Here is a 27031-nt window from a genome sequence, read left to right on the forward strand (position 1 = left end):
GACTTTGGATTTGATTGAGAAAGCGGAATCACCTACAGAGATGTTTGCATTAAACACGGACGCACAATTCGGAATAGTTTGTCGTGCTGCTACTGTCGGTCTCAGTCGAGATATCTCTCCCGTAAAATTTCGATAGGCCTACACTAGTCGTTTTAGTGCATCCTTGAACCTATGGCCGTGGCCATTGTTTTACTGTATCCGTCAGAGTGTAAACCCCTGCTCGTCCCCAGCAGAGGACTTTTTAAAACATTATGCTGTACACCCGTGTACACTGTGTGTATAAGCCCCTAAACCTAGATTAATTCTACTATGGAAAGGTAAGTAACTTTGAGAATAAAGGGTCGTTACAGTTGCTAAAATCGCGAGAAAAACAGAACGTTTTTCCAGTAGCTTTATAGTTCTATGCTTTCAGTCCCCGTCACTAGAATAGAGTAGTCCCATTCCCGCGCGCTATTGTTTTAAAACACGTCCACGATGTGCTGTTGATTTTCATTCTTTCGTTGTGCAATTTCATTCGTTTGAAGCAATTATCCTTTCATTTGACTGCTCTGTGGGACTCTTCTGGAAATGTGTTTTGGATAAAAACAACTCTACAATGAAAGACATAAACTTCAACGGTGATAGGCATACAATATCGGTTCGATGTGCGAAAGTATACAGATTACAAGTTATTTTAGAAGTTCTCCAAATTAGTAAAACAATTATGCGCGCCACTCATTGACAGTGTCTCCTTGTGTGAACGTCCTTGAATCCGTGGCCGCGACCATTGTTTTTGATGTGTTGAACGGTTGATGATTGGTAGATTAATGTATCCAAATTTGAAGACTGAACATTATTACGTGATCGATTGTTGGCATGGTTAGGTAATAGACGGTGTAGAGGCGAGACGGTGAAAGTCCACGGGCCAAGGGAGCTCGAGCAGGAGCAGTACATCGCATGCTTTCTTACAATGAATGAACCATCGGTTTCCATAGCTACTACGTGAAATCCGGCCTCACCGATGTCCCTGTCCTGATTCGGAGAGCAACTTTAAAACTGCGTGTTGAGGTTCAGATGTCCTAAGGCTTATTGATTTACAGAGAACGCCTTTCTTGATTTTACATGTAGCTGTAATTATCACATGAGGGCAATTGAAAATTCAAAGCCAAATAGCCAGCGGGAAAAAATTCGACGACTCGGTCTTACCAGCGCTCGCAATGAAAAACATTTGCAAAGTCTCTGAAGTCAGTATCGTTGCTCCGCCATGTTTATTGTTGGTTGTACGGCCAGTTTAAAAGTCATGGACTTTCTTCACAGTAAAATTCATATAAGTGCCATACCACGAAGTTCCCTGTGCATTTCAATAAACTGTTAAACTTTGGAAGCAAAAGCGTCACAGACATCACCAGTTGCGAACTTTACCGATTTTCGATACGAAAGATGCAATATATTATCAGCGCTGTTCACGTTTTGTTTTGAGTCTGATATCGATTATAACGGGAAGAAACTAACGATTAAAGTGACGAAAGAGACCATGCCCGATACGGGAAATTGACATCAACTATTGCATTGAGCAGTGACCTGAAACTTCAAACTGATATTTAAATGTCGAGAAAATAAAACATCGAAATGCCAGGGGAGAGAGAGAGAGAGAGAGAGAGAGAGAGAGAGAGAGAGAGAGAGAGAGAGAGAGAGAGAGAGAGAGAGAGAGAGAGAGAGAGAGAGAGAGAGAGAGAGAGAGAGAGAGAGAGAGAGAGAGAGAGAGAGAGGTTGGTTTACGCTGTCGCGAACTGTATAGTCTTTCGGATATGACTTCAGTATAGACGCTACACGGACATCGAAAATGTACATCTACTTTCCAGAAATTATAATATAAGAGTAACACAAATCCAAAAGTGTTTGTTGAAGTAAATCTTCAGGTGTTGGTTTCCCAACTTTGCGAAGTCAGACCATACTTGCAATAAATGACCGTAAGAGACTTCTCTTAAAAAATATTATCTTCAACACCATGTTTCTTATGATCGGCGGTGATGTCAACTTTTTATTATTTTTACAAAATTTTAATGCAATTGTTACAGACTAAATTTTCTTTGGCTTATTGATATCTGTACAAAGGTCAGTGAACGAGAGGGCTGAACTTTTCAAGTCTGTGTAAGGGTTAATGATCGTTATGAATTTTCACACATCTTGGTTCAAACTCGGTTGTTAGGGACATTTAATGTATATACGTCATTGACACCTAAGTATCAAGGATAAGATAGACACTTTTATTAGTGACATCTAGTGTCAAGGCAGTAAAGTGAATTCTTATAGTCAATATCTAAATTCCAGACAGGACCCTGGGACGATTACATAAGGGAAATGTTGTATAACGATGATGTCACCTATGCAGATCATGTAAGATTTTATATGATCAATAGCCTATCAGAGAAAGTTTAGTAATGTATTTCTTGAAGGGAAGAATATATTAATTATTGTAGCCAATCAGGAAATATTAGTTGATTAGTGATTGGAGGATTAACTAATTTGATCTAATTAGGATGTTATGATTTCTTTTTAAAAAGGGATGATCACCCACTATTTTCAGTCGGAGATAGCTGGGCATCAGATGTGTAAAGTTTACACTTCACTAATAAACTACCATCATTGATATCCAACAACTCTGTGAGTCTCTACTCTGTCAAAGATCTCGAAGTACCTCTCAGCAGTGAGTACACTCCCCAGACCGGCGAGATACGACTCTAACACTTCAAACGCTCTTAGATTATCTAATCTGCCTGTCACGGAGTTGCTTTATGTTTCCAAGGGCCGGCACACGATGTCAACTTACGCGTCGTCCATCGAGTGGCCGGAGGCAAAGTGTAACAGATCGCTCCCCCGTCTGTAATCGCGGCCACTTTGATTTTGATGTGACACCAACGTGCTTTTTAGGTTTGAGGTTTTTTTGTAACCTACAGCACAGACGAATTTGTCGACCCCACAAAATTTAACAGTCCATGCTTTGAAGCAGTCTCCACATAGCAGATATGTCTCGCGTAAATTTCATTACCGTCGTTTTAATTAATTTGACCACTACATTATTTCGGCAGTTTTAATTTCCTATTAATTCGACGATTTCAAATCGTAATTATTTTTTCTGGTCGAATTGACAGGGTTTTTACGGTAATCAACCCCGAGCTCGCAGAGGCATGGCAGGCTGCGATCGATGCAAATTACAAGTGGCTATTTCGCCGCACGAATTTCAATAAAACAAATAATAGCAAAAAGCAAAATCGAACCTGCACAAACTATATTCTGTGTTCGGTGGCAAAAAAGTAATCATCAATCGAGGGTACGCAAAATGCTTGATTTTGGCAGCGATCCCTGGCGTCGCGACAGGGCCAGCTGAGGCACAATGTAGCTTTGCGAAACTCAGTCTCTGCGGGAATTTCCAACGTGTTTGAATTCGCGCTAAATTTTAGATCGCCAACCTAGAGGGCCCGACTAGGCCCGACTAGGCCTGGGTTTTTCACTTTGCCCTCACATCGAAATGTTGAAATACCTTATAATCGAACGCATTATTTTTGTGTTAGACTGGAAGATCCGTCGCTCGAGGGCGCTCTCTACGCTGCCCCCCCCCCCTTTCAGTAAGAGGAGGGGAACAACAGGGGAAGGGACAACGCTAGCCACCTGGCTCACTTCCAGTAAAACCAGTTTCTCTGTAAATGTTACAATCGATAAATATTTTCTCTAATATAATCACTACGTATGTGTACATTTTCAATATAAACGAGTGTTAGCGTTTTTTTAAAGTTACAACTTTGTAAGGTTGGTTTATGTCACTATAAAGTCAACTTTATTAACATAAGGTGGCCACATCAGACCACATTTAACAGTCAAAGCCCTTTACCGTGAGAACAATTCTTCTGAATCAAACGAAAGGCAAATGGCCCCGGACTTTCTTTGAAACAGACTGTCAAGAATGGCAGCCTTATAAGCTTTTTTAAAGTTTGTCTTCTGTTTACTGCAGCGAGTTGAGTCTTTCTTGGTGTTTTTATCATTTCTTTCTTTCTTTATTTATTTATTTACTTTTATTCTGTATTTGCATGTATTTTATTCGATGCATGAAAATCCATTTATGGATGCATTGACTTTTGAGTAATAAAATTACAAATTACAAAACTTGAATCATGAATTGTTACAATTGATGATTTAGGTAAGAGACCGTGGGCTTTCAAGTCTTAACTTTCGAATGCAAGCTAACTGGACAAATTTTTTTAAAATGCAGAAAATAGAGGAATGTCTACATTAAACGTCCAACTCTAACAAAATATACCACAAAATGAGACAGAATAATTGTCGTCAAAAGAATAAGAGGATTTCTCTTTAAAAATCTGCAAGCTATCTTGTAGCTATATGCAGCCTGTCAATTGTCTTTGCAAAGTATTCGCTTGTTTCATGACTATAAATATTTATTTTTGGAAAAATAATTGAGATCTGTTAGTATAAAAAATGTGTAAATTGATTGTCAGACTTTTTTTCATCTTCATGCCACTAAAGATGTGTACTTACGTACCTCACCACAATGAACGTTTTCTTCCATGAAAGAAAAATTAAACTTTCTGTTGAAATATGGCAATATTGACAAATGCAAAGAAAAATTACAGTTAAATACCACAAGTTCAGGTTTTTCAAATTTTGACATAAATTATCAAAAACAAGCAATTGAATGCTGCTATTTTCCCATTTTTGGAGAAATTGGAAAATAAAACGATTTCTTCGTAAAGTGGGCTCTGTCTTTCGTTCTCATGAAGTTATTCGCTCAGTTAAGCACATAATTGCAATCTTCACGCCTGCAGATATTTCGTTTAGCGTTATCTTAAACTCCAACGCTGATTTCCATCCCGCTCTCTCTGAAAACAACATATATGATTTAAGAAAATGGAAAATGTTTTATCATCATCATATCTATCACATCAGAATACACGATATGTATGTATGTATGTATGTATGTATGTATGTATGTATGTATGTATGTATGTATGTATGTATGTATGTATGTATGTATGTATGTATGTATGTATGTATGTATGTATGTATGTATGTATGTATGTATGTATGTATGTATGTATGTATGTATGTATGTATGTATGTATGTATGTATGTATGTATGTATGTATGTATGTATGTATGTATGTATGTATGTATGTATGTATGTATGTATGTATGTATGTATGTATGTATGTATTTGTATGTATGTATGTACGTACGTACATACGTACGTACGCACGCACGCACGCACATATCTATCTATCTATCTATCTATCTATCTATCTATCTATCTATCTATCTATCTATCTATCTATCTATCTATCTATCTGTCTGTCTGTCTGTCTGTCTGTCTGTCTGTCTGTCTGTCTGTCTGTCTGTCTATGTATGTATGTATGTATGTATGTATGTATGTATGTATGTATGTATGTATGTATGTATGTATGTATGTATGTATGTATGTATGTATGTATGTATGTATGTATGTATGTATGTATGTATGTATGTATGTATGTATGTATGTATGTATGTATGTATGTATGTATGTATGTATGTATGTATGTATGTATGTATGTATGTATGTATCTATCTATCTATCTATCTATCTATCTATCTATCTATCTATCTATCGATGTATATAATACAACTGACAGGCATAGAAGTGCACCTAACACATATGATGATTGTGTTGATAGGCTAAATACGGAATATTTCAACATAATAAGATGCAAAACAAGAGGTTGGAGATAATACAACAAGAAAAAATACGAAAATCTGAGAATGGTTTCTTCTGTAGAACTAATGTCCGATATCAAGTCAGAATTTGCCCTTCACCATGCAGGTACACCACATGCCTGTAATAGTTTACATATGAATTCGCGAACGGTCACGCGAACGTGTCCACCATATTGTAGTATGTGCTGAAAATCATTCCTCTTTCATATACTGATTCTGTCCACAATGGTCTGAATCCATCAATCCCGCATATGCTGTGGCAGCCATTTTGGAATTTCAAAATGCTTTTAAACGATGGGAAAACCTGTTCAGCCTACATTTGCAGAGAGCGAAGACCTGTGTTTTTCAACATAGGTTATTTCGACTCCTAAATTTTTAGCATTGATATGTAAAAGGAGAAAATGGTGACAGTTTTATGGGAAGTGCACGTAGTCAATGTTACATTCAAATGTAATTTGCAACGTTGATGAAAGTGATAAATAATAGCGTCTACATTTAATCGTAGACGTCACTTATGATGCGCACGCATACTTACGCGTCACCAAGAATGCTTCAGCGTTAGATGATCTCTGATAGACTTAATATTGGCAATATGCAATAACAAATATTATAATTGAATGAGCAATTTTACTTGAAAAACGTAGAACCCCTAAGTTTATATTTTTGATTCGATGTACGACTGTACGGTACACTGTCGGATGAACGGATATATCAGACGTATTATATGTTCTCAAAACCAATATAAATTCCACCACAGACACGTCACTTGTGTCTCTTCCTGAACGTCCTTCGAATTCGACCCGTGACTGCGACCCTTCTGTGTGATACATTCGGTAGTTGAGTATTATTATTGATTAATTTACAGATTCTCGTGACTGAACGATCCTGTTGATGTGTAGGAGCGAGACGGTAAAAGTACAAGCCTAAAGGGGGCAGTAAGTAAATTATATTTCGGTTGCCGGATATGCAACTTGAAAACAACTACCGTACTGTCCGTGCGATGTAATTTTGACCTTTATTGTGTCAGTTGTTCGGTTGCAGCCACAATTAAAACTGTAAGTCACATTGTCCTTGTTGATTACTTGAGCAACGTACATGCACCAGTGAAAATTAAATGTCGTGGATTGCGATGATGCATGAAGATCACTGAATCGATTGCAAAAAGATCACTGAATCGATTGCAAAAAGATCACTGAATCGATTGCAAATGGCGAGACTTTGACTTTCTTGCTGTCCTTCTGAGAGAATAAAAATTCTTTTATGAAACTATGATAAGTTTAGTTCGTTAAGCTTTTACACGTTTCTTGTTTGCTATCCATCTCGGAAGAAGTGATCCTCTTTCTCCCTAGTTGAATTTATTTGTGTAGTGATCCTTCAGAATGTAATCGTTATTGCCTTGCAAGAATTCTGATAAATAATCTCAGTTTCCCTGACTTTTGGAAATTATTATATCATAGTCGTTGTGTTTGAGACGCAGAGAAACGAAATTTTTCGTGCACTTGTAACTGATATATTGCAAGAATTCTGTTTCTCACCGACAGATTGCAGAACTCTGTTCCTAGATCCTCACATATATATTTCGAGAATTATGTTTCTTGCAGGAAGATTGCCAGAATATCAGATTCTCACAGACAGATTGCGAAAAAAAACATGAAGTCTTGCAGTATTCTCGCAAAAGGTGAGAAGCGGTGGGTCCATGGGTTCACCCATGGATCCACCCCCCCCCCCCCCAGGCTGAAGAAGCTGACCAGTCTCTAACATTGAACAAACCAGGAAAAGAAAAAAATTATGTTTGCCATTTAACGTTTATTAGAGCCAGCTAGCTATCGATTGCGCCATACATGAACTTCGTCCTAAGCCACGTTGAGGCTGCAGCTCGGGCAAAGGAGTCAATGGGACAGACTCGCTGGCGTCACTGCAAGTAGCACAAGTATACTCCCTTCGTACACCTCATCGATAAAGCCTGATATTATTAGAGAGAAATGTCTACCCTTCCAACTTGTTGTGCCTACATCCGTTTATGCTGACATCATTTTATGCTGACATCGGCTCAATAATTTTGTGGGTTTTTTTCCGACAATTAAGAGTTTATATAGATTAGATGGCACTTAAGTGCTAAGGTACGATCAACTTAGTGTTGTTTGTCACAGTTTCCAATTAACTCATAACTCTCCGAATTCATGAAGTCAGGTTATGTAAAATTCACAAAGTCACTTTGCGTTAATTGTGTTGAACTCTATACTTTGATGAAAGTTTTCTGAAGAACAAATTTCCTCCGTAACATTCTCTGTCTTTCAAGCGATGCGACTCGCATTGCTACTGATAATCCATCTACAGTTTTAAAAGCTTTTAATTGGGACAAAAATCTTAATCTTGCAATCACTATCAAATCTAGAATAAGTATAAAATTACATAACATAAAGAAACGCATTGAAATATTCTATGCGACCTCCATTACATATAATAATAGTGAATAATATGGCGCCTTTTCTATAAAATCAACAATATACAGTCTGGATATAGCTATAACCAATTACAGGTAGCAAGTCATGCTTTTAATATGACACGTTTTTATTAACTCCAGGAAAAGTATCATATGCCTTTAATATGAGAAGTGTCCTCTTCCATTGTTTGACATAATTTCGCTTACTTAATCTTATATCATGTCATCTCAATTATTTTAATGTCAAATTCGCATACAAGTTCTTCCTTTAAATGCTATACAGTCCACATTATAATGCGGCTTTATACAAAATTCATAATAACAGAAGGCGGATTGGCTAATCGTAGATTTCTTACGTCACTTTCAGAGATTGGCAGCTTTAATATGCCCGTCTTTTGGCCTCATGGCTCCCTTTCTGGATGCATTAGTATTAATTAATACCTTCAAACTTTTTTTTAATATTTCATGTACATTTAACTCTGTAGTCCTGAGAGAGAGAGAATTTAACTCTATAGTCCTGAGAGAGAGAGAGAGAGAGAGAGAGAGAGAGAGAGAGAGAGAGAGAGAGAGAGAGAGAGAGAGAGAGAGAGAGAGAGAGAGAGAGAGAGGAGAGAGGGAGGGAGGGAGGGAGGGAGGGAGGGAGGGAGGGAGGGAGGGAGGGAGGGAGGGAGGGAGGAGGGAGGGAGGGAGGGAGGGAGGGAGGGAGGGAGGGAGGGAGGAGAGGAGAGAGAGAGAGAGAGAGAGAGAGAGAGAGAGAGAGAGAGAGAGAGAGAGAGAGAGAGAGAGAGAGAGAGAGAGAGAGAGAGAGAGAGAGAGAGTGAGTGAGTTTGGAATGACTAATTCTTAAGAATTTCAAAAACGTGAATTACAAAACCAGTTTTCAGTTAACTGGGACGCTTGTCCCAAAGACCAGTTCCAGATCTGTTTTATTGTCCGATAAAATAGCCCATGCAAGCATAGCATAAGGTGTCCAATAAATGTCATTTGATGCTTTCGTTAAAGCTATCAAGATCGTCTGACTTCATCTTGTACGCGCACACAGTATATTTGTCATTCGTTTGCTCTATCTTTGTCTTTCTTAAGATTATCCCAAATCGTTTGCACAGACACAATAACACAACCGAATATAATTAAAACAGCTCCTATCAAATCAAAGCGATTTGGCTTCTTTCCAACTATCAGTGCTTGGAATATAAATGAGAACACGACGTCCAGTACACCTAGTAGAGATGCCACACCCACACGCTCCAAATGAGCACTGCCATTTACCGAATATGTTACCAGCGCGGAGAAAACGCACATACCAACCAGGCATCACTAGATGGCATTTTCCGTACTGGTATCTCTGTGCAAAACATAACTATAAGACAAACTATTTATGAAATCACGCCTGAATAGAGTAGTTTGACGGTCACTGGCACAGATTCACCCAAGGCTCGAATGGTCAACATAGTAGCAGACATGAAATCGCCATAAGTCATGGTCCAAGCATATCCGACCAATGAGTCCCCATATGTCGTTGTTGACAAAGTTTTGTTGGCATGGACCTCGTTTTGAATATTGTTTCCGAACAAAAATAGCGGACTTGTAATGAGAGCAAGAGGAGACCGCGACATTGGCACTATAGGCATTATCGGATAATATTATCTAAGTTATCTAAGTTAGAGTCTAATATTAGAAAGATGGGGAAGTGGCTGATGCCCGACATGCAGTTTTATCAGATAATATTGGATAAAATCGATAATACCTTCTAACATCTCAGTTAGAGCCTAATCTTAGACGAGTGGGGAAGGGGCTGATGCTCGACATACTGTTTTATCGGATATCCGATAAAATCGATAACATCGTCTAACATCTAAGTTAGAGTCTAATATTAGGGGGATGGGGAAGAGAGTGATGCCCGACACGCTATTTTATCGGATAATATCCGATAAAATCGATAATACCTTCTAACATCTAAGTTAGTGTCTAATATTAGACCAGTGGGAAAGGGGCTGATGCCCGACATACTGTTTTTCGGATGATATCAGATAAAATCGATAACATCGTCTAACAACTAAGTTAGAGTCGAATATTAGAAGGATGGAGAAGCAGATGCCCGACACGCTATTTTATTTGATAAAATCAATAAAATAGTCTAACATCTAAGTTAATATTAGACGAGTGGGGAAGGGGCTGATGCCCGACATATGCTGTTTTAATTACGCTATAATTCATAATGAAAATGAAGAACGACAATCAATCTATTTATATTTTAATAATTATACAAATTTTTTTCTGACAACAATTCGTCTACTGAAATGACAAAACATTACTGCAAAAGACTTATGTACAGTCATATATAAAATATCACACGTTAATTCTGTTTTGTCGAACAGATTGATGTTAAAGTTCTGCTCATAGTGTTTATGCAGGTCTCACACTTGACTGTGCTGTTGCTAAATATCACAGTATAAGGTTTCTAACCAATTAGTTAAAGTGTTGGCACACGTAAACTTTAAGTCAGCATTAATCCCGTGGTCTTTACGTCTGAACAGACAAGCTGAACAAACAAGTCTTAAATACCTTATCCTCAATGTCTCCGTGTGATCGATGTTCTAGCTCGAACTTTTGTTTGTCTGGCTGTCGTGGCTTTGGTGGTATATTGTCGAAGTATAGGTCATTGAACGAAATGTATGAGATGGAATCAATGACAAAGGTTCATAATGTCGTAAAGATCAACAAGGTTCTTTTCTCGATAATTCTACAAATACAGATGATTCTTGTCAGTATTTTATAAAATGAGAATGTTCTGATCACGTCTATGAGATTCACTCGAACGTTAAGGTAAAATACAATAATTTGAAGACCATTAATTAAACATCCGTCGTTTTGTCCGACGTGTAAAATCTAGCTTAACCTATAATTAGCCTGTTGTATTTTAATAATGTGCTCAAGACCAGCTGCAGTGACTTGTAACCTCAAACATTTCTTAAAAATTCCAGTTACATACAAAAATAGGTTCCCTTATTAAATGTCCCTATTGCAAGATACATGTTCGCGTATTATAAATCTCCAATAGGAGATATCTGTGGAACATAAAAATGATCAATAATAATCTATTGATCCTCCCAAATATGGCCGTCTCTGTGGAAGTTTCAAAAAAGAACCCGGTGCACATAGAACATATAGTCAAGTAGACTCAGAAGACTTGTTACCACATGATCTTCTTTAGAACGTATGACACTTTTGCGTTCTCAATGTGGACGTTGAATAATATATTTTCTTCATGGTTTTTATTTTATTTAAAACGAATGAATATTTAAAATGAAATACACATTTCGTTTATTGTATGATGTTGTAACGCAGTGAGAGGTTTAATCACTGAACAAGAAGAACGCAAAGAATATTTGTGACAATCACAAGAAATGTTGGTGACAACTATTTAGAAAGGAATGCATCTCAGAAGTCTAAAACTTTCATGTAAGATAAAGAGCAATTTGCAGAGGAATAACCAGATCTAAGCCTTGTCGATGGAATACATACGTGTGAATTTACTTCGGGGTTTCTATCTCACAGTTGATCAAAATGCATCGTCGCATGTCCCGGGCTGTACATTGATATGACGCTTGTCCCACAGACCAGTTCCAGATTTCTTTAATTGTCCGATAAAATAGCCCATACAAGGATAGCACAAGGTTTCCAATGGATGTCATTTGCTGACTTCATCTTGTACGCGCACACAGTATATTTGTCATTCGTTTGCTCTATCTTTGTCTCTCTTAAGATTATCCCAAATCGTTTGCACAGACACAATAACACAACCGAATATAATTAAAACGGCTCCAATCAAATCAAAGCGATTTGGCTTCTTTCCAACTATCAGTGCTTGGAATATAAATGAGAACACGACGTCCAGTACACCTAGTAGAGATGCCACACCCACACGTTCCAAATGAGCACTGCCATTTACCGAATATGTTTGCAGCGTGGAGAAAACGCACATACCAACAGTTAACCAGGCATCTCTAGATGGCATTTTCCATACTGGTACCTCTGTGCAAACCATAACTATGAGACAAACTATAAATGCAATCACGCCTGAATAGAGTAGTTTGACAGTTACTGGCACAGATTCACCCAAAGCTCGAACGGTCAACATAGCGGAAGATATCAAAATGCCATAAGTCATAGTCCAAGCGTATCCGACCAATGAGTCCTCAGGTGTCGTTGTTGACAAAGTTTCGTTGGCATGGACCTCGTTTTGTATATTGCGTCCGAACAAAAATGGCGGACGTGTAATGAGAGTAACACCGGAAATATTTGTCAACACAGCGACAATGTCAACAATTCTGCAGGATTCTCCGAGAAGTAGAGCACCTCCAATCGTTGATGTTAGCATCACAAACGCTTTTGATAATGCAGTAAAACTGCCTAGATTGGTGTGCTTTACGGCCTGAAACCAAGCAACCGTTGCGACAGATGCAAATATTGCCTGGGCTACGAGAGGTAACATTTTCTTCCAGTCCTTATAAAACACCTGTGGTCTTTGATAAGCGCAAATGGCAATGACGGGTATAAGAACCGCCACGCCGGACAAAAACGACTGCTGAACAGGCGGCACTGCACGGGCCAGTCCTGTAAGGAGGGCTGCCACCGCGGAGAATGGTCCTAGGAGCAATGCAAGGGTCACTCCCAACTGGTTCCGAAACCGTGCTAGGCAATTAGTTCCACAGGTTGAAGAGCCTTCTTGTGCGTTCGATTGGTTGCCTCTGTCATCTTTGAAGAGCCAAGTCAATTCGATGGAAGATTCCATGGCTGTGGTACCATACAGAGAGCGAGAACAGATTGTGCACTTTAAATTATAGAGCTACAGATCCTTATTAATGGAAAAGTTCGTTATCAATAGTGAACAATTGTGACAATTGAACAATTGAACAATTGTGACGAATTTTACAATGAGCTGGAATGACCGTCATTGAAATGAAAGACAGTGATTCGGTTTTCAAACAATAGGTGCATATTATATGTAAAATTAAGACTTTTGTGTACAAGCGTGACTTTATCACTCACGACTTAGGACAAAGTTGCTGGCTTTAACTGCAAAAACGTCTTATTTTACAAGGTTTTCTTGTAACCTCTATATATAACATGTTTTTTTACTAATAGGCTGGTTCTGTCTCAGGCCTCTCAGCTAGGCGACTGATGCCGTATGTTGTGGGTTCGAATCCGATTGAAAACTATCTGTTTTTTTACTAATAGGATGTAATTTTCTAAAGGCTATTACAATCAACGGGCTGCTTAAATCAATCAATAACGTATTTTTTGTGACATAAGAACGCATAACGGCTTCCGTTCACGGTCCCTCCACAAAAGGGACTGTGTTCCGTTAAACCATGTCTGCAAGCATTTATGAATATCACAGGATTTTCTTACGGGTTCAATCATGCTAAATATTTCAAGTGAATAATGACACTTGGCTTGAATAAACTACTAGTCCGCCTATCTCGACGACGTTCTTGCTCGCCCAATAACATACGGTAAGTCAAGCCTCTCGGCTGACGTTGCTGTTTCCTTCGCCATATCAGTCTGAGATGTATGGAATGGTTGAGTGGTCACCGCAGTCTGAGAACTTATTTGACTTTGCCTCGTCTTTTTAAAGTAAAACGCGCCTCGGGGACAAATATTCGGACTCTCACAACTTTTGCAGTTCTTTTCCAATATACCACTTCTTGGGGTTCATTTTAAAGCTCTCGGTGTATGAAAACGTTTTACCGTCTTAGTTTTTCAAAAATCGAAATTCTTACAAGTTGAAACACCTCCCAACACTTCGCTACGTTCGCAACACCCCCTGCTCCAATTTTCACAAAATTATTCTGCTAGTCTCCGTTACACATCGCTACACGTTAGCGGTTCCTTGGCGAGTAATAAGTGATCGTGGCAATGTAACTTATTTAACTTCGATATATGTTGTGAAAAAGAAAGGGGCGGCGAAAGTGTGCGAGTATAACGTTACTGTTTACAAGTAAAAAATTGTATGCCTTGTATACAATATATCTTCAAAATTAACATGTAGGTAGGGTTCCCTGGAAAACTATATGCAAAGGTCAAGCTACTCTCTCGCTTTTACTAGGCTTCCACTTTCCCACCCTTATAAAACAGCTAATTGTTTAATTCATCGAAAAATCAATCGATGGAAAAATCGGAATTTTACAAACGGCACACTATATATGGAAAAAAGTCCCGCCATGCTCATCCATTCATGAGATTCGCCAGAATAAGTCACGTGACGAGAGAATAGATACGTCTGGTCCCTGTGAATCGACGTAAGTAACGTCAGAGGGTATTTCGAAAGACTATTTACCCAGGGAAATCGTTTTTGACCAAATTAGGAAAAGTTTCCGGCCACGTGACCATAGATAAAGTGTCGCCTGCAGCTTTGAAACGATGGCGGGTTACCGGAACGTGATGAGTGCCCGGATGAGCGACGAGCCTCTCTCTACAACAACAAGATTTTCCATTCTAACGACGTAAAAACCTTAAGCAGCTCATGGACGACAAACATTAACGTGCAACTAAGGATGTCGCTAGGTATTTTTAGGATATTTTTGTGAAGAAATTGGCACTACTGTTACTGCTGTGGAGAAATCACCAAGTAACACTTGTCACAATGGAATGTCGCAGTGCAGAGTATCAAAACACATCAAAAACCATAACATAAAAGAACATGAGCGTGTGGTATGTTATAAAACACCTATAGCCAGGGCTATAACACCCATTCGTCACCCCTCGTGACCAAGCATTACCAAAAATACATCGCTATACCCCTTGACCTACGGTTTCGGTGAAGAGCGTGTGTTTCTTGTAACGCACGGCCCCTCGGGGTAATAAACGCGCTGTCGCCCTCATTACCAGGTAATAGGTGTTTATTATAGTATGCCTAAATGCTCGAAAAATGTAGGGGGGGGGGGGTAGTCAGATGGTTTTGAAAAATTCAAACAAACTTAACAGAAAGGAACTCCGTAACCACTTACAGAAAAACAGCAGATGAAAATATGCGAGTTTAAGGTGGAGCTGCATGTTGCCAACAGTTTTTGCGGAGAGATATTTTCCATCTAAGATGACATGGAAACCTCCTCATACTATATATTTATAAAAAAGTTGAGAATGTAAAATTTACCATGGTAGCAATAGTTTACTCGGAGGATGAAGGGGTTGTACATTTGGGGCACAAAACCCTCACATTCGGTGTTAATGAAAAAAAAATTATTCAAGTCAGAAAATTTATACTATTTTTGAAATCTAATATTTCATTTTATTTTTGCATTATCTATCCTCATTCTAAAATAGCAAGGACAATACGCGATATACTAAAACATAATCAAACCCGAAAGCAATTCCGCATTATAATACCATTACAATCAGTGGCAATGGCTAACAATGGTTTGTATCAAAGAGAGTCACATGAATCAAAATGGTATGATTTGAAATAACATTTACAGATGATTTATCATTGCCTGCTGTGTGAACGATGAATAAAACAATTCTTCGGCTGTTTTGTTAAATAATTAAGAGTTGCAAACTCACTAAATGACGAAGAGTAGTCTCAGATGAGTAATTCAAGTAATTACTTATCTATTATATGTTTCCACTGAAATAGAAAGAAAATTTCTTCAATGTATCCAGTCTTTCAATTTGAGGTGGCAAAATGCCCTTAACATTTTCTAACATCTTTCATGTCACTAACGTGGTGTTCACCTCGAAAGTGAAAGAATTCAACTTTTGCTCAAACTTTGAACCATTCTCTCACCAAATAAAAAAATAAAAATCAGGGATCACCGTGCCCAAATTTTGGTACCAGAAAAACAAATTACCTGACGTTTACCGATATATGAAATACAAAATGGCCGCCATCTCTATGTTAATTCTATGGGGAAAAATAAAATTTTCGATTTTCGAAAAACTAAGACGGTGAAAAGTTTTCTTACTCCAAGAGTTTTAAAAGCCCGTAAAAGCGATATATCAGAAAAGAATCTGACTGTCACATTCACGGTTCTATAAACCGCATAACAGTGATTTACATGTATCAATACGCCGTTTGGTGATGAAAATCGTGACATTTTTCAAAAGTTTTCGTCTGACATGAAAATAGAGCATATGATTGTCATTTGTATGTAAACCACAAAATTTAGAGAGAAAACTATGTAAGCAAATGTAAAAAACTCTATAGCCAAAACAAAGGAATATGCACCCTCGGGGCAGGAGACCATTTGCCCTCCTTACGTCGAGCTGCAAATGGTAACCTACCCTCCTGTACATAGTCCCTTGTTTTGGCAATTTTGTATATAATACTTATTTGTCGTTTCTTCAAACGAAAAAATTCTTCATTACATTTCCGTCTTTCCTAAGCTCTGAGTACAGGGAAAGAGATTAGGTTTTCCATGTAAATGATTTCTGCTGTTCCCGTGTTCGAAGTATTTGAGAGCTAGCTGAGCAAAATATCATTTGTTCCTCGCACAATAAAGTTTACAGTTCGTCACATTTCGTGTAGTTACATAATTCACTCAACGACAACAGCACAGGTCACAATCAAACCTCTTTATTTATATACTGTATTACGTAACCTCCCGCATCGCAGGTTTACTATTTATAGAATTGTAGCAGCTCTTGCATTACCTGCAGACCTTCTATGTACGAAATGTCAGTGTGCTGTTGAAAATTATTTAACCCACTTGCTCACTTCCTGTATTGACACTACTGAATTGAGAGATGCTATTTGGATAACAGTATTTGATAAGGTTAATGTACATTTTGCTGTAACTTTATTTAACTTAGACGATATCGGGTTTGTTTCTTGTATTTTACAAGATAACAACCACAACTTTCAACAACCACACGAATACGAAATATTCCAAGAACTTGCCTTTGATTTTATAAGTGCGTGCGATCAAAAACCACCTCTGAAAAGCAGAATTTAAGAATATATCTTATTTTCTCGTCATATCTTACAGAGCAACTTCATATATGCGAGTTTGGTCGTTGAGGTCGCCGTTGGCCGTTTGCCAAAGTGTAACTTACGTAAACAACCTGTACTGATAAATGGTGGATCTTCTTTGGGAAAGGGAATTTGGAAATTGCTTGCTGGTGTTGGTCACAAGAGAATCATAGAGGGCGCTTCCCAGTCAAGGACGTAACTTCGGGCCGTAGTTCTATATGCCGCCTGGTGAAAAGAGAGAAACGGCTTCATATGACTACTGCAGTACGGTTATACAGTGAAGTACCATTTCCTGAGTCAGATTCCCATTTTTTATAAGAAGTCGAATTATGTCTCTCATGATTATTACCTCCTGGGGTTTTGGAGATGGACTCTTTTATTGAGACGCACCGAAACTGATAACAGCCTGAGGGAGATTTGAACATTTTGGGGTAGTAGGGGTAGGCATTTGAAAGTTTTGCACTGCCTACAGGGGGACCTGAAATTGTTTTAGTTCCCTTTTACTTTTTACATTTTCCGACTTCGAAGGTTTAGCAATAAATTTAAAGACAAAAATGAATCACATTTCTATGTCATCCAGTTGTTATAGTGTTAGTAATACTTAAACAAAATCGACATCCATTTTGTACATTTCATGACTTTTATCTCGCAAAACTCCAGCATCTATGATTTTTATAAAAACAAACAAACATGTGAGCCTAGTAACGAGACGGAAGCTGCAACTGTTGATGATTTTTCAATATTTCTATACAATATATCAAATAGAGTTTCTTGCTGTACCCTACAGTATCTTCAGTTATACCTTGCTAGTGCGTTCGTTATTGACTTTGTGAAATTTAATCCGGTGATAATCTGGTGAGAGCGTCCACAGATTAGTAATTTACCCTTGATTACTTTGGCTAATTAGGCATTAAAACTCATCAGATAATAGACGCAGCATGTTGATAAAACGTATACGCAAGATTGTCAAGGGCAGTGCTAAGTTAAGACCGAAACACCAAAGGTTGGTAGAATATATCTTTATTAGCGATAAAACGAGACAAATACCCACCCCTGGGGACGGACATGTAGACAATCCCTGTGAGTATATACCTTTAAGTTGTACATCCAGTTCTTCAGTACACCAGGGTCTTCACTAGATGTTTGTTGCCGTCTAGGTAGTCTATTTTGATAACCCTTTTACCACACTCTAAGAAACTCAACATACTCAATACATTACTAAATTGCTGTAAATCGCTCCGCTACCTGCTTGAAGTGTAGGACGTTGAAGTGAGGTTTTATAGCCGGAACTGTGCTGCTTTTTCATTTCATAAAACCTTACAATACGGCCATAGATTTCAAAGAATTTTTTTCATCATCAAAGGTACGATGCACAAGAAAAGGTCTTTAAGGCTGTGACCTGACCCGTTTATATGTTGTGCATATTTATGTTCAACCATTGTGATAGTGTCAGTCCTTGATCTCTGTTTCTCGCTTAGCGCATGTTCACAATTACCTGTTCATATTTTCATTTCGCTTGCTCTCACGATACGATTTTGCTCCGTTCTTTAAATTGCTCAAAGGGACAGCTAATAACAAACTTACCCCTTTCAGGTACTTTCCGTTTTAAAAACCCCAACACGAACACAAAGCGAATTCAATTCTGTCTATACCGTTATATACCTATCTGTTACTGGTTCAGAATATGTACACCACACCATCACATCTAAAGCGAGAGAGAGAGAGAGAGAGAGAGAGAGAGAGAGAGAGAGAGAGAGAGAGAGAGAGAGAGAGAGAGAGAGAGAGAGAGAGAGAGAGAGAGAGAGAGAGAGAGAGAGAGAGAGAGAGAGAGAGTATTAAATAACCTCATTCAATCCTCTCTTTTCTGGGAGGTTGTCATGTCTCTCGAAACAAATTGATTCAAGGCTCAAGCTTAGTCCTTCAAGGTTACTTTTGATTGAAGTTAAACTCGATACTCAATCGCCAACGATTGCCAGCTAGCTGCTGTTTCGTAGCAATGATTCTTCGATCATAGCATATGTTCTGACTATTTCAGCACGCGGTTTTCAAAGGAACCTTGACCAAATCTCCTCACAAGAATTATGCAAATTAGGTATGTATATACCATAGCTATTCATATCTTCATCTTTCAAGGGTACCTTGGCCCACGTGTCCTATTAATGTCCTCCAATGAATGCAAATTACCGATATGCCAGTCGTTGTACCGTGTCAGGGCACTTTGCCAGAGCGTAGGGTCAATATTTTTATTGTTAGTCCGGGTATATAATCACTTAACTATGATGACAGTGAATCACGTATTTTATCAAACTTTACAGGCTTAAAGTAGAACCAGTCAAGGGGACCGATATTCGGACTCTCAAATTTCTACAATTCTTTTCTGGTACACCACTTGTTGGGTCTTATTCTAAAGGTCGTGAAGAAAGAAAAACTTTTACCGTCTTAGTTTTTCGAAACTACAAAATCTATTTCCACCCCATAGATTAACAGAGGGATGGCGGCCAGTTCGAACTTCAAATATTGTAAAATGTTGTGTAATTTGTTTCGCTAGATAGTTCCAAATGTTGCATGGTGATCCCTGATTTTTATTGGTCATTTGGTAAGAGAATGGTTGAAAGTTTCGTTTAGGAAAGTTTGAGCTAAAGTTTGTCTTTCACTTTGGAGGCGTATCTACCTTAAATAGGCAAAACTATGGCTTATTCGATCAATCAAAACTGTTTACAGCGCAAAAAGTCTATAAACAATTTTATCCTCGAAGGCGTTGTTAGATTATTGAACCATAATACGTTGTCAAACTGTAACAAATGCTTCCTAGCTTTTGTAATTATATTCATGGATAGTTATATATATTGATTCATTGATTTCTTTTTCAAAAGAGACATGTCAAAACATTTTATATTTTTTTCCACTTTTTCCAAAATGTAGCACATATTCCTGGCACCCTTATTCTTAATTGGAGTGGGCGTTAGAATGAAAGCAAGCAGCTAGCAGGAATTGAGTTTTATTATCTCACTGATTTGCAGTCTGATTTAAGTACTGCAACATTCATAAGGATATTGGGAAAGGCGATCCATTGTGACGCCATTGCATTCCTTTTGACAAAAAAGCAGGTTAAAGTTCGAGCAACGAATGTTGGGTTGAGTGCGCACCCTTGAGTTTTGAATCGTGACATAATACATGTGCTTGTACAGGCACACACTTATCATGATGGCTGCCAGAAAGCGCGTGGCAATCGTTGGGGCTGGAGTAGCGGGTTTGATGTCAATCAAAAGCTGTCTTGAAGAGGATGGACTTGAACCAGTTTGTTTCGAGAGACACGACAAACTTGGTAAGTTAGCATCAACAGAAGTATTGGCGAAAGGTTTAAAGGTTTTATCAAAGGTCACACAAACACGCGCTCTCTGTATTGAATGCTATAAGAGAATTAATAGTCCACACTCATGATAACATTGACAACATATTTTCGGCGCAGAGAGAATAGGAAAACTTCGTTAACAGCAAGGTAGTTGTTATGTTTTGTATAAAACTTGACCTTTCCTCTCTCTTCTTCTCTATCTGCCTCTCTGAATATCTCTCTGTCAGTATGTCTGTCTCTCTGTGTCAGTCTGCCTGTCTCTCCCCTTTCTTTGTAACCACGTACACTGTTGTCCATGGTAGTCAAGGACATGTCTCAAACAGTCCTGTATACATGGGATCAAAAATAAAAAAGGCAGAAACAGCACATTGGGGTCATAGATGACAAACAAGGGCAAATGAATAATTACACTTCGTGAAACGAATATCACAAGTCTCGTTGCGCTGACCTCGTTTCGACTTGCTTACTAACTGCCATGTTAGATTACACTGAGATAGCGGAACGCCAATGGACAAGTTTTGAAATCACGTGGATTTTCGTGGAATTTTATGCCTAACCTCTTCTTAATTTAGAAATCGTTTAATAGATGTCAGTTTTAAAAAAAAGTTTTGATACAAATGGAACGGTTTTCCCAGGGCCAAGCTACTACATACACCCCATCGCCCATAATGATTTGAATGACTCCCCTGTACTTTAAAGGCAAATAGTATGAAGCGATAGGTTTCTGCCCCCCTTTTAAAATCTTGTCCCTTGCAATAAAGTTGATATTGGGAAAGTAACTTCGAACATTACGTAAAAACAAAGCTAATGATCGCAATCATTCAAGGTGTTGGAATTAGGTCATATACGCACAAATACAGACACGCGGTGTTCTCATCAACACTGAACAAAGTGTAGTCTCGCTTTCCAGGTCTCGTTCGCTTCGCTGTCGCAATTTGAAGCATCAAAGTAAAGTGCCCCGCTGGCGGTAGGGATAAACAGGTGGAGCTCGCGACCGAGCTCGCGACTCGATGCTTAGTCATACTCCCCAAGCTTTTTGCACAACAGCGAAGCGGCCGAGGTCTGGAAGTCCAGACAGTGTCGAGACTAAACAAAGTGCTTATGACAGTACAATAGGTGTTGGGCATTTAATGGCAACGCTGCGTAAAACGGCTTATTGGCACAGGTTCATTCAATAAGAACGTTTTCAAAGGCAAAATAATTATCTATCGCACCGTACGAAAGAAACTCATTACTGAATGAAATATAGACACTCAAAAATATATTGTTTGGTATGTTTTAAAAAATGTACTAGTATTTGAAATTACTTGTCACAAACTGAAGTTAATGACAGTAAAATCTTAAATACGACAAATGGTGATATTGCTGTTTAGATTTTTAAGGAAGAAGCATACATCAACTCGCATGAAATGACAGAAAATTTGACAGGTTGCCTTTTTCAACTGAAAGAAGGAACAATTACTGATGCATATCCAGGTTTCATATTCATCTTGATCATATATCGGCTCTCCTGCTATATGGAGCGAATTGTACCAAAATCGAGTGTATACCCGACTGCGACGGGGATTATTGCTATTATGAACTTGTGTGTCTTTGTTGTCTTGCTTGGGTATTTTTCATCACTTTAAGCCCAAAGTACTGAAAACGGACATATGAGAGATCGAACGTCGGAAATTCAGCGCCCGAGACCGAGCATTTTTATAAGTTTGGATTACGTTGACAACTGACGCACACATTTAGTATAGTTATAGTATGTAGTTCATTTACATCTTTAGTCATTCGGATAAATTACCCCTTGTTAAGTATATTTCAAGTACTTTACTTTCTCCCCCAGCAGCAGCTACAACCAGTGTTTGTTAATCCTTGTATCGTTGAACTGTACAGGTATTTTTTGCCTTACCACACTTCTTAAGTGTGTTGTTGCGCAATAAACATTATTATTATTATAGGCAGTATCCTACGATAACGTACGCATTTTATTCACTTGCAACGCGAACACTAACTTGCGACCTGCTTCGGCTCAAGAGTTCAAATCTCAAGAAAAAGTAACATTTTTTTCCGTAAATTTACATAAGAACAATAGTCCTGGCCGTTTTGGGATACTACAAATAGATTTGTCTCATTTTGTACCGATGCGTCGTCGACCATCGCAACATCCAGTGAGGTTACAGGCGCTATTTTTGAATGATGGATGACAGCAACCGTGATCAACAGTTTTGCAGAGTGTGCTGTCCGATTCAGCAAGAGCTGGACGCTGACACTGCATTTGATGTCAACTTTCGTCGCAGTCACCAGGAGTATTCGGGTAATCCTAATTCAAGCGCCACGAGCCAAGAGCCTATAGCACGTACAGGGATGGCATAACAATTGGGGAGAGTCACTTTTCTCAGCATCATTTTGAAAAATTCGCCCTCCCTCCCTATAATATTTTTCCAGTTCCTTACCGGCCAGCACATGAATTCGTGAACACATAAGGCAGGTCACCACTTCATGTACATACAAGGTGTCTATTACATGCTGATTTAACAGTGAAGATGAATCGATAAAGTGAATTAGAGTGAAAATGCATCTATTTCAAGCTTAAACTGCAAATTGTGAATCGTGAATTTTGGCACGCGGTACGTGGCTCGTGGCGCTTGAATTAGACGTACCCGGAGTAATCAAATAGCTATTTTGAACTACTTGGTCTACATCGTTAGAACACCCTCGTCTGTTACAGCCCAAACTTTGGCTAAGAATATCTGACGTACTGTTACTGTGAGGAAGTGTCAATTTATTTGTGTATGAACGAATGCTAGCTTCATTTTGAAGAGCTGTAAGTCGCGTTTCGACTCCGGCTGAATCAAGCAAAAGTGCACGGCGCGCCTTAGCTGTGGAAACGAAGCTATCTGTTGGCGGGGTAGCGTGCGTCGCTATGCGGGTCAAAGGTCAACCCGTGGCGGGGTTCACCTTTGACCCGCATAGCGTCTCGGGGACAGTCGGTTATTCGGACTCTTAAACATTTTCAATTCTTTTCTGATCTACCACTTCTGGGGGTTCATTTTAAAGCTCTTGGTGTAATAAACACTTTTCACCGTATTAGTTTTTCGAAAATCGAACTTTTTATTTTTTCTACAGTTAACACGGGGATGGTGGCAAATCTTGGGTGATTATTCCTCAAGTACCAAAATTTGCATGATGACCTCGGATTTTTATCCGTATTTTTGAAAGAGAAGAGCTGAACTATTCCTTGAGGAAAGTTTGAGCAAAAGTGTACATCTTTCACTTTCGAGGCGCATACAACCTTAACGTGTTAGTTTCATTTATGTGTAACACAACATCTGATAAACTGTTTATTTTTCTTTCTATCAGGAGGTGTATGGAATTATGAACCTACGTTACGTCCTGGGCAGGGAAGTGCACTCTATGAATCTGTCGTAACAAACAACAGCAAAGAGATTCTGTCATTTTCAGACTTCCCATTCCCCAAAGAATATCCGCCATTTGTCAGTCACAGATTGGTGCTTCGTCATATCCAAAACTATGCAGCACATTTCAATCTTGAGAAGCACATTCGATTCAACACAAATGTAATCGACGTACAACGCAACAACGATGGCAAGTATTGGAAGCTACAGATCAAGGACAAGGATGACAAGCTTTCCACTGAAGAGTTTGATTACGTCATGATCTGCACAAGCGTGTACAACAAGGCGATTATTCCTTCGTATCCTGGACTGGAAAACTTCTCTGGTACCAAAATCCACGCCAACGAGTATCGCGAGGCCAGTACATTCAAGGGAAAGAAGGTTATAGTCGTTGGTGAGCTGTTTTCTAATTCTATTCGATAAATCAGTCAATCAACCAATCAGTCAACAAACCAATAACTAATCCACCAGTTAGTCAAGCAATCAATCGATCGATTCACCCATCCATCCATCTATCTATGCCTCCTTCCATCACACCATCCATCGACAAACCAACTCAAAATCCAACCAACTATTCAATCAAGCAATCGATCGATCAATCAAAAACTATTCAATCAATCGATCACTCAATCAATCTTACGAAGCTCAATGTCGGCAGTTAGCATTGTTGCAGTGCTCACCATGCATGAGTCAATGACGAATTAAAAAAAACATTTTAAAATCATCACAGCAAATAGTAGAGCTCTATAGTCTAAAACACACCTATAGGTGAAATTTAAGGTCCTTTGATGAAAATGATTCAGCTCTGCTGCTTTAGAAAATCTGTACTCTGAAACCACGGTCACACGTGAGCAAGTCAAATTCACCATGGAATGCAAGATAGAGTTTCCCTTACTGTGTATAAATGCTTACCGTAGAAAAGAAAGGGACCCGTTTACCGATCTCCGCTCATTTTTGCTACAATAATTACCATCTCTAATTAGCAATTCTTTGCATTTGAATTCCGGTACCAGTAGGCAAATTGGAAATTTCCAAACACTTTCGATGAACGGTTAGCAAAACAGCGTGATCAGAGAATCGCTTATATCAAATTTACATATACACGTAATTTGCGCAGAACAGAACACAAGTTCGTCGTCCTTGCTGCGAAAAACATCTGTTTGTTTATCCCAATTTGGAATCAAAAGATATTTACTTACTAACAATCGCAATATCTTAGCCATCAAATATCGTTAGCGCCGAGGAAAAGTTGCCCTCTAAAGTCAATACACATATTTTCACTTTTACTAACATTCAACCGAAGGAAAAATTACACCACTCATAAAATCATACACGTTAGGACCATGAACTGTTCTCGAAATGTGTCGGCTATCTGATAATGGCCAATTCGTTGGCAACCTTTACAATGTGCGTAATATGCTTATGTATATACCGGCGAGAAAAGGAAAATCTGTGTACATGGGACAGTAGATCATCGCGTCGAATCTTTTTGTATGGCTTTTAGCGATAATTAGATATCTAAATTGTTATGATCCTTGTATTTTGTGGTTTCAAAATAACGCATATAAAGGCCTGGCCATAGACAACAAGCAAGGAACACACCTTCACATGGCTTGTACCTATGTTATAATTCGTACGAAGATCGTACCTAATGCGATCCTCTAATATTTATACGACTGTTGCAACATTTCTGTGGCTTACAATATAAACATGCAGTGAAAATATTGTTTTCATTTCACTTTCTCCAAGGTGGATCCATGTCTGCCGGTGAAATTTCGTCTGAACTGGCTAGAGGTGGGGCTGAGGTAATACATGATGATCATTGCGTTTTAACTGCTGTGTTTGTAGTCGATAGCTTGAGTGGATTGTTGGTTGGTTGGGTCGGAGAGAAGAAATGTTTGCGATTGAAAATGACGCGTTGCGTAATTGTCTCTGATAGTGTGATGGAAAGTATACAATCTGTTTAGTTTGACGTCATACTTAAAATGATAAGAACTTGTTTAGCGTCTTTCCTAAGACAGGGCAGCTAAAATTAGTCGTTTTTTTTGTAGAATATGGCAAAATGATTAGGTGCCTGTAGGGCAAGAATAGAAGGGTTCATTTAACGATTATAGAACATACACGATCTGTGAAAAAGTAGACTTGTCCCAATTGAAGATGTCAAAATATACGATTTGTGAATCATGTCGATTCTAATGTGAATGAATATTTCGCGTCAGTTGAGATGCTTCGAAGGCGTCGGCTTACCCAATCAATTATCTCTTTCCTAAATTTGATCCACAGGTATATATTAGCATGCGTCATGGCGTGTGGATTATCCCCCGTATGTGCCAGGATGGACTCCCCTTTGACATTGCTCTATTTCGTCGGACATTGTTTAAATCGCAATCAAAGCTGAAGGAAGAAATAGAGAAAGTGTGTAAAACAAGAATGCGAGATCATCAGAGATTCGGTCTACAGGTGATTAGGCCATTATATATTCCCCACTGCACTAACGTAGACATATTGATAATCATGGCGACGATATCCCATGTCGCATGAACAGGTTGTTATGTCATCCAAAAGTTCAAGGTATTGTACTACTCAGATTAGTTAATTGAAGACAAGGCGATATGTTATCGTTAGATATGGCAGTATAATTTCTCTTTATCATGTAATGAGTTCTTCAATCATATCATACGGAATTCAATGTCGATAGATCGATGCTGTGTGTCGATATGAACACAACTTACATACAAACCAAATTTGCTGATTGCATGAATGAAAGAAACAGGAAGCATAAATAACACAAATGCAGGTTCTTTAATTGTATGCAGATTCCCACGTTTCCAAATCAGTTCAATGACTTTTCTTTCTGTATAATGTTTGCGGTACTCTCACGTACTAAAATTGATAGTCTTGAAGCGGTATTCGCACGTTCATATAATTTTGAAAAACGGCAAATTGATGCCATGTTACGGTTAATCAAACAATGCTATGTCGTCAATTGGCAAAGGTAATACTTATCATTGAGTACTTAGAACGTTTAGATGAAACCAAAGAAACATTTCAATATCTATACGGCCGTTTTCTTCTCTTAATCTCTCACATCTCACAAAAGCCCAGTGGTCTTT

General features: G+C 38.6%; 2 protein-coding genes across 4 annotated transcripts in view; one reads left to right on the top strand and one right to left on the bottom strand.

Moving 5' to 3' along the window:
* LOC139129710 (flavin-containing monooxygenase 5-like) overlaps positions 1 to 27031 on the top strand; it is a 37676-nt gene that overhangs the window by 6356 nt on the left and 4289 nt on the right. Inside the window, exons 1-6 of one of the 3 annotated variants that reach the window (XM_070695384.1) lie at positions 14487 to 15079; positions 17176 to 19251; positions 20348 to 20484; positions 23863 to 24312; positions 25668 to 25723; positions 26202 to 26378. In XM_070695384.1, coding sequence (XP_070551485.1) covers positions 19241 to 19251; positions 20348 to 20484; positions 23863 to 24312; positions 25668 to 25723; positions 26202 to 26378 — 831 coding nt within the window. In that variant the 5' untranslated portion in view covers positions 14487 to 15079; positions 17176 to 19240. Of the gene's footprint in view, positions 1 to 14486; positions 15080 to 17175; positions 19252 to 20154; positions 20485 to 23862; positions 24313 to 25667; positions 25724 to 26201; positions 26379 to 27031 lie in introns of those variants that run through there. The other 2 variants (XM_070695385.1, XM_070695382.1) reach the window with 2 other exon arrangements.
* On the bottom strand, positions 10424 to 13084 carry LOC139129711 (solute carrier family 35 member G1-like). The gene has a single exon (XM_070695386.1). It carries the CDS (start codon positions 12978 to 12980, stop codon positions 11919 to 11921), a length of 1062 nt encoding a protein of 353 aa, XP_070551487.1. The 5' UTR covers positions 12981 to 13084; the 3' UTR covers positions 10424 to 11918.

The sequence above is a fragment of the Ptychodera flava genome, chromosome 3, assembly GCF_041260155.1.
Source record: "Ptychodera flava strain L36383 chromosome 3, AS_Pfla_20210202, whole genome shotgun sequence".
NCBI lineage: Eukaryota > Metazoa > Hemichordata > Enteropneusta > Ptychoderidae > Ptychodera > Ptychodera flava.

Coding starts and splice junctions, on each gene's coding strand:
- LOC139129711 (XM_070695386.1), bottom strand. CDS start 12,980: ATGGAATCTTCCATCGAATTGACTTGGCTCTTCAAAGATGACAGAGGC.